The 8,553-nt window shown below is 42.3% G+C and overlaps 1 protein-coding gene across 1 annotated transcript; it reads right to left on the bottom strand.

Moving 5' to 3' along the window:
* Positions 1 to 180: 180 nt before the first annotated feature.
* BCCIP (BRCA2 and CDKN1A interacting protein) lies at positions 181 to 8,498 on the bottom strand. Its single transcript, XM_058810704.1, has 7 exons — positions 8,250 to 8,498; positions 6,219 to 6,293; positions 5,647 to 5,727; positions 4,841 to 4,933; positions 3,952 to 4,139; positions 2,631 to 2,808; positions 181 to 535 (listed from the first exon to the last, which is right to left on the bottom strand). Exons 1-7 carry the CDS (start codon positions 8,385 to 8,387, stop codon positions 365 to 367), a joined length of 924 nt encoding a protein of 307 aa, XP_058666687.1. The 5' UTR covers positions 8,388 to 8,498; the 3' UTR covers positions 181 to 364.
* Positions 8,499 to 8,553: the final 55 nt, after the last annotated feature.

Here is an 8,553-nt window from a genome sequence, read left to right as displayed (position 1 = left end):
CACATCCCCACCTTAACCTAGTAATTATTTCAAACTTTTGACATAAATACATTTAACAGAAGAAACAAAGAAAAAGCACTTTTCTAAATAAAAGGAGATGGATGCATTATTTTGGAACAAACCCACATGATTTAGCTTTGGTTAAAAACACATTGAGCAGATATTCAGGTTTTCTCTTGACACTGGGTTTTTATTGACTGCTTCTTGATGATAACAAAGTAAAATAAGATCCAGTATTTAAAAATATTCATTTGGTGATATTTTTAGTTGTACAAAACTGTTGACCCAACAGCAGTTCTGCAAATATTCTGAGCTCACAGTCCTGCATGGCTGCTCTGTAAAAACCTGGGGTTTGTAGGGCAGCTCAGAGGGAGAGATAATCCTTGAGTTTCTCCATAATTCCAGGGATTCCATCAGCTGGAACTACAATAACTGTCCTCAGAGGCTTCATGGGCACATCATCAAAGGACCATCTGCCACCCAGACAGGTGTCACTTTCCTCTTGCACAGAGTAGTTGAATTTCAGAAGGGCTTTCTGAACAACAGAAACAAAAGCATTCAGATTAAAATGTTTAATTAGTATGAAGATAATTCATCATCCAAACAAAGTGAAAATAATGAATCTATCATTCCCATGCTTATTAAGAAGGTTTTTTTTCCCTCTTGAAGTGTCCACCAAAAAGAACAACCAAAACATCCACTATTTGAAGTATTTCAAACAAACATTATATTTTCACAGAATTTATATCTTTCATATTAAATTCTATAATGATTGCTACCTTTATAGTTTGGGATGAGAGAAATAACCTAGGAGGGAGGGGGAAAAAAGAAAAAATCAATGTTCTGAGGCTCTCCTGCTTTCAGGAGAGCCTCAGAGACTTGAGGCTTCTCTTGAAACTGCCTAGAGTCCTAAAAGTTAAGGAATCTGTAATAATATGAGTATAAATCAAATATTAAGGGGATGGGCACCAAATGAATCCTGAGGAGAATTTCAGAAAGCTCTTGGAAAGGTTCCAGATGGCTGCAGCAACTGGAAGATCTGTTTATGCCTCTCCAAACAGGCAGGTGTCTGGAATGTGCATTATTTCCTTTCAGGGATATAAACCCCATACAGAAAGTCCCTTTTCATCAGCTTTCCTAGACAAAATTCCTGATCAGAAAAATAACCTAATGAATGTTTCAAGTTCTCACACAAGTCAGATGAAGAACTCTGAGCTGAACCATCAACAGAGAACTTACCTGATTCCTTCCCTTTGAAGGAAAATTAAGATCCACTCAATATACCAAGGCTTTAAGTCTCATTTTGGATGAATTAGCACACTAACTGAGTGGCTTTGCTCAAGAACAATTTGAGCACCTTTAATCCATTGCAAGTCTGGTTCTAATAGATTTTCTGGTTATAACTGTAAGGAGCAGAATGAAGGCCAGGGCAGTGCCAGGTGCAGGAAAAGGCTGCTCTCAGTTTGATATGCTCCAGGTGCCTCAGCACATTTAATGCTGTTTGATGGCAATCTAATTAACATTGTGTGTGATCAGGGAGGACAGACACTCAGCACTAATTTAACACACACACATTATTAAGTACAGAGAGACATTTTATTTAATACCCTACATAATGTTTAAAATGACTTTTTTTAAACACTGGAAAGATTGTTAAAAAGAAAACCATGCTCAGTTTGAGCTGGGAACTACTGGAGTTTAGATGAAAGCACACAATTAGCCTTTAATAATTAACAAAGCTGAGATAAATAAATACAAAATGGCCCTTCTACAACACAACACCCATGGACAGACACATGAGCTCCACAGGCTTCTCCCCAGCAGCTTTTCAATAACATTTTACACAGAATTCAGCTTCAGCTGTTTCAGCTGCTGTGGCAGGAACACAAAAAATCCACAACCTGCTACAACACAATTCCCTACAGCTACCAGTGAATTCCTCCACTTACATTTCTCTCACTCTCAAAAAATAAAATTACAGCCCTATCAGAGCCTCTGTCAGAATGATTACACACAGGAACCTTTGCCATTAACCACCCCATGCATGTGCAAGTCCTTTGCCCTGCAGGCACTGCCAGAAATGAAAAATAACAGCCTCTTGATAAAGTAATGATATTGTATAATAGTGGTTTTAAAGCTTTGGGAACAAAAAAAGGGAGGAAAAAAAGAAGCCATGAAAAATTCTTTGCATTTCAAAGCACATCCTAAATTTAATTTCCTGCATTTTGCCCTCACCTCATCTGGCTTGGGACCAGCAGAGTTGTGTGGCCAGGCTGCCTTAGGAAATGGGAAGTAATATTTTCATCTCAGTGTTTCACCACTTTTTATTAATGTACTTGCCCTGACTAGAATAGAGACAGGAAAGGGAAGCAAGAGCCATCTCTTAGGACCTCCATAAGTTTTTATTCTGAGCATTTTTTGCAAGTAACAGGTACCCAGGAGGGAACAGATAAATCAATACACACAAAGAGCTTGATTGCTTCTCTCTCAACACTACTCCAAAACATCCTTGATTTAATTTCAAAATATTTGTGATCACCTTGATAAAAGTTCCCCTTGAATTTAAGGTGAAACATCTCTTGTTGATATGTAAAGAAAAAGAAGCATTTTGAATTAAATAATGATGTTACCTCATGAAAGAATTCTTCCTCTGCATTTGCAAACATTAATTCCTCCTTTGGCTGATTCTTCCCTTCTTTCCTCTTAGAATTGCTCTTTGTGGCTTCTGTAAAGGTCTTGCTGATCAGGAGGTAATAGTGGCACTTCCCACAGGGTTTGTTTGTCCTCTGTGCCTCAGTCAGCTCCTTCCTGAAGAGGAAGAAATGTTCCCACAACTTAAATCCTAAACAAGCACACAACCAAACCTTGTCATGTAGTGGCATAGAAAGGATATTCAAATTGCAGCCTATACTTTTATGACACCTCAGAAAATCAATTTTGCAGATGCATTCCTTGTACTTAAACACACTATTTGTACTTTAAACTATAAAAACATGGATGTTTTTCCACAGCACACAGCATAACCCTTTTTTCCCTGAATCCTGTTCATGGTGGTACAATGATTCTCAGTGCAACTCTCCTTAAAAATACATCACATTATCACTCCTTGAGGACTGTAACTGAAAAGACAGAACATATTCCTGCTCAGCCTTGTGTTCAACATGTTGTCACTCCAAAACCTTGAGACAAAGAGGCTGAGATCTGAATTTGAGCTGTGACAAGTGCTGAATTGGGGTGACCTCAATCTGACTTCTAATCTCATCTCACATGAGAGGAAAGAAGGCAAAAATGAAAGAAGAAATAAAGATGATCTCCATTCTATTACTGGTGCCTTAGCCAATAAAACTTCCTTGCTCCCTGTTCTCAGTGTGACACTAGAATAATGTAATGCTGTGTTTCAATGCTTAATTTATTTACATTCACCCAGCTTTTGATATAATCCATGAATTAGCAGAGATCAAGCAGCACTTCACCTGCTTTTTCATTACCTGAAACTAATCAAAACACTGCATATTTACATGGGTCAAAACTAATTCACCTTTCAATCCTTTCCCTCAGCCCAAATCTCCCATTCCTGAGCCAGACATTAACACAGCAACACCCAAGCTGCTAAAAGAGTCCTCATTTTTAAATTTTCCTAGATCAGATTGAAAATAATCTGCAAAACAAGGATAAACTGCAACATAGATAGAGCTATTTCTATTTCTAGATAGGTAGAACAGCACATTTTCTCAAATTATATTTGCTATAGAATTTGAGAAAGTTTTGTAGGTTTATAAAGATATAAAAGTATTTTTAAAATTAACTAAAGACCCTATATGAGATAATATTTTTTTTTGTTCATGCTTTACTCATATCTATAGCATCAATTGTCTGAGCACTATGTACATAAGAGTTCTGAAAATATGATGAAAAATATCATTCAGCAAGAAAAAAAATAAACAAACTTACTGGAGCTGCTGGTGCATGGGCAGAGCAATCTGAGGGGGGACATTGATGAACCTCTCACTCAGGATGAGCCCCACAGGCTTGGTGCTGTCACTGAGGAGTTTGCTGAGCTGCTCCAGCACCTGCTGCTCACAGCTCTGCTCACAGCGCCCCAGGAGCAGCTCTTTGATTTGCTCAGCACACTGGGTGCCCTGCAAGCAAAGGGTGCATTTTATTTACCTGATAAAACAGCTGTTTGCACAAAAAAACCCTTGAGTGTCACCTGAGTGTCACCTTGGAGGGAAATTCCTACAGGCCCGGTGGCAATTTCCCTCAGCAGCCCCTAAAGCACTGCACCATTGCTGTGAAATCATTCTCCAGCCTAAGGCTGAGGGCAAACAAAGCTTGTGAAGTGATGGAACAAGGAACTGCAGCACCACAGCAAAACTCCAAACTGCACAAGATCAAGGGGAGGAAATACAAGAGACTGACAGCTCATTTATGCTGGAATTACTGGGCCCAGTTTTAACACTCTGTTCCATTTTGTGCTTCACGTTTGACCCAAAAAGTGAAGCCACTTCAAGTTCTATAACCCCCAAAAAGCTAATCCACTTCAAGTTTTATCACCCTAAAAAGCTAATCCACTTCAAGTTCTATAACCCCAAAAAGCTAATCCACTTCAAGTTTTATCACCCCAAAAAGCAAAGCCACTTCAAGTTCTATCACCCCAAAAAGCAAAGCCACTTCAAGTTTTATCACCCCAAAAAGCTAATCCACTTCAAGTTTTATCACCCCAGTCCTCCAGAGTGGAATTCCAAATCCTGTCCAGCTGTCCAGACCTGTTACACAGGATGCAGTCTCATTTATTACTGATGGTAATATTTATAAGCAGATGTTACTGAGGAATACCAACCTTCCTTTCTGTTAAGTTCAAGCAGCTTATAAAACCAAAAATTTCATCATCATCTTCTTCATCATCAGAACTGTCTTCCTGCACTTCTGCTTGCTGTTGGATGAAAGGAAAAGCAACAGCTCATACTGACATTCTATTTCCAGTCTGTAGAAAAAGATGTTTTTCTTTCCAGGTGATGTCAGCAGATGAAAACCACAGAGGAATCTGTACAAACACACACTGCACATTGTGCTGCACCCCTGAACACCTCAGTGTGCTCAGAGGCAGCTTCAGAGACCAGGCCATGCACCTTCCACAGCAGAGTCCTCTGAAAGGCACTGAAGGTTGATAGCTCACGTTTGACAAGCAGCATCTCAGCCCAGGGAATGGCAATATCTTAAACAAAACCAATTTCCTTCAGTTTCTGATGCAGTAAACCTGGAGTGTCTGGACAAGCACAGAGCAATAAAGCTTTGATAGGGAGGGGACAAGGAGCTGTGTCTTTGTAGGAAAGTCATAAACTCCTATTTCCTATGGAGATGGTGACAAACCTCTCCATTGCATTTTCAGCATTACTACACTGAAATTCAGGGAGGGAAAAGCTTTCCATGTGTAAAAAGAAACCAGCAATAACAACACAGCAAATTCATTCTTTGCTTGAAAGTAGGCATGGAAAATTTCAGTTCCCATAGAAAAATTATTCTTAAAGCAGAAAGAGCAAGAAAGCACACAATAACAGACAGAATCCCCTTCTGAAATACAGAAATAATGTCATTTTAACAAAAAAAAGCATTGTACTTCAATTACTAATATTATATCTGTCTTACCTTGATAATACTCCCAATATGGTTCTGTTGTATTAATATATCAGTTAATTCAGCAGTGTTAACAGGAGCTTTTAGAAACAACTGGAAGACAGGAAACAAGTATTAAATTTCAGGCACTGAGAGTGTATCATGGACCACGTAATAGAAAATAAAGTGAGATTTTTATTTATCTTCCTTCATTATAATACTGCAAAAACTAGCAATCAGCTGCTGGAGGTGCTAGCTCCTGCACCTTCCACATGCTGGTATTTTCACACTGGTGCCCTCTGGAGTTTGGTATGATCTGAAAGCTGTGGCTATTCCATCCCTGGAAGTGTCCAAGGGCAGGCTGGATGGAGCTTGGAGCAATCTGGGACAGTGGAAGGTGTCCCTGGCCATGGCAGGGGTGGCACTGGATGGGCTTTAAAGTCCCTTCAGACCCAAACTGCTCTGGGATTATCTAATAAAGGAAAGAAAGTAATATATAAAAGCTATAAATCAATACAGAGAATGTGAAGTGATGCCTTTGCACAACTCCTTAGATATTATTTATAAATGGACATATGAACCAAGCTGACAAGTAGCCACAGTACCTGCTGTAGTAACTTCTTGATCCCATTATAGTCATTGTCTGATATAGAATGTGCTTCAAATTCAACATTCACTTCCTGTGGAGCAAAACAGAGAATATCACACACACTTGGCAGAGGTTATATCAGAACAAAGCTAAACTGTAAGAAACTTGAAGGCAATAATGGCAAAGAGCAGAAACAGAACTTATTTCCACCTTGCAGTAATCTCAGCAATTGTTATCATTTCTCCTGTGAGCTTTAGAGAACGTTTCTGACAGTAACTTTTTAAAACTGACCCACCAATTGTGTCATGAACAAACCTTCAATGCTTTTCTCCTGCCATCTGGTTCACACAATTACAGCTGTTGCAGCCACAGACCCTTCCTGGAGAGAGGCTGACCCAGGCAGTTAAACCCTGGAAACTTCAGCACTGGGCTCTAACACCTTAGCTGCAGATTGCTGCAGACATTAAATAATTACACCCAAACCCACACTTCTGCTATTTCCCCAAATCCTCCTGGCATCACTAACCCCACTGTGGAACTCTGCAAATGATGATACCCAAGCACTGCAGCAGCCACAGTGGGAACTGCTGCTTCTCCTTCCAGAACAAATGCTGTGTGTCTACCAACATTTTTATTGGTATTCAATATTAAAAATCACACCTGCCAAGGTTTCTCTGCCCACCTTTTCCACTGTTCAAGATCATTCAACTTTTAATTGCCAGTTTCAACTACTCCTGAGTAACCTCAACAACTCAGCCTCACTTTTGCCACCGTTCAGCCCCAGAACTCTCTCCAATCTCACACAGAGGTTGTGGCCTTTGCTGTCCACTGGAAGAACAGTGTTAAAGACCTCTTTGCAATGTAGAAAACAGGCGCACAGTCCCTTGGGAGGCAGCAAAATTCAGGAGACACAGGCACAGGCTGCCCTGGATCCCTGCAAGTGCCCAAGGCCAGGTTGGACAGGCCTTGGAAAACCCTGCGATAGTGCAAGGTGTCCCTGCCATGGCAGGGGGTGAAACTGGATGGGCTTTAATGTCCTTTCCAAACCAAACTATTCTGGGATCCTACAATAAAAGGAAGCAAATTTATTTTTACAATAATAAACCATAGCAGAAAATAATAAAAGAGCTAATGCCCTGTGCTGACAGCATCGTTTCCAAGCAGCCACCTCCAGCCCCACACCTGAGCGGACACACCAAGGGTCAGGGGGCTGTACAGCTGAGACCTCTGGGCCCCAACACTTGGAAAACAGCTAAAAAAATCAAAACTTTCAACAACAACACAGTGAACACACTTTGGATCTCCGGCCCACAGGGACGCGTTCCCTGTGCTCCCACAGGACACGCACCCAGCACCCGCTGGGCCTGGCGGGGCACAATCCCTTCCCAAGCCCTTCCCCGGTATAGTATTTTCAGGGAACCCCAATGAGGGGAGAAAAATGAGGCATCTGATTCCATGCTATCAGAAGGCTAATTAATTATTTTATTATACTACGTCATTCTATACTATATTACATTACCTCTAAACTGAATTTGCCAAGCACTCAACTCTGCACACACTGCACAGAACTCGTGACTGTCACCCTCAGTCCCGACACACACACACACACCTGGCCCTGACAGGCCAAGGAAACAAAACACCATCACTTAGGGTAAACAATCTCCATATTGTATTCTACTTTTGCACAAACACAGGCACTGCAAATGATAAGAATTGTTTTTCCTTTCTCTGAGGTTTAGCGAATGTGAAACCCAGAAATATTCTTGGGAAGATCTGTGCCTTGGTTTTCTCCGTGAAGAGAAACGCATCGACACCCGAACACCCCCTGACACCCTTCCCAAGCCCTTCCCAAGCCCTTCCTGAGCATCCCCCGACAGTCCTTTCCCGAATATCCCCTGACAGCAAGCCCTTCCCGAATATCCCCTGACAACAATCCCGTCCCAATCCCTTCCCGAATATCCCCTGACAAAATTCCTTCCCAATTCAATCCCGAACATCCCTGCCAACCCCACCCGTACCGGAGCCGTGCGGGGCCGGTCCCGCTCACCTCAGCGATGGGCTCGTCCGAGTCGGAGCACGCCGAGCTCTCGGAGCCGCTGTCGGAGCCCTCGGAGCTGCCGGAGCCGCTGTGGGAGCCCTGCTCCCCGGCGGGGTCCCGCGCCCGGCGCTTGGCCGGCGTGGCCATGGGCACGGAGGGGCGGTGTGGCCGCGGGATGTCGCTGAATGTCGCCGAAAGTCGCGATGGAGAGCGGCAGGCAGCGCCCGCTGAGCGCGGAGCAGCCGCGGAGCCCGAAGGGGGAGGCGCGGCCCGCCTCTGTCCCCGTGAACCCGGATTTCCTCTCGTTGCTGTG

The sequence above is a fragment of the Ammospiza caudacuta genome, chromosome 9 (assembly GCF_027887145.1).
Source record: "Ammospiza caudacuta isolate bAmmCau1 chromosome 9, bAmmCau1.pri, whole genome shotgun sequence".
Classification (NCBI taxonomy): Eukaryota; Metazoa; Chordata; class Aves; order Passeriformes; family Passerellidae; genus Ammospiza; species Ammospiza caudacuta.
Note: the sequence above shows the minus strand (reverse complement) of the source record. Positions and strands in the feature narration are given on the sequence as shown.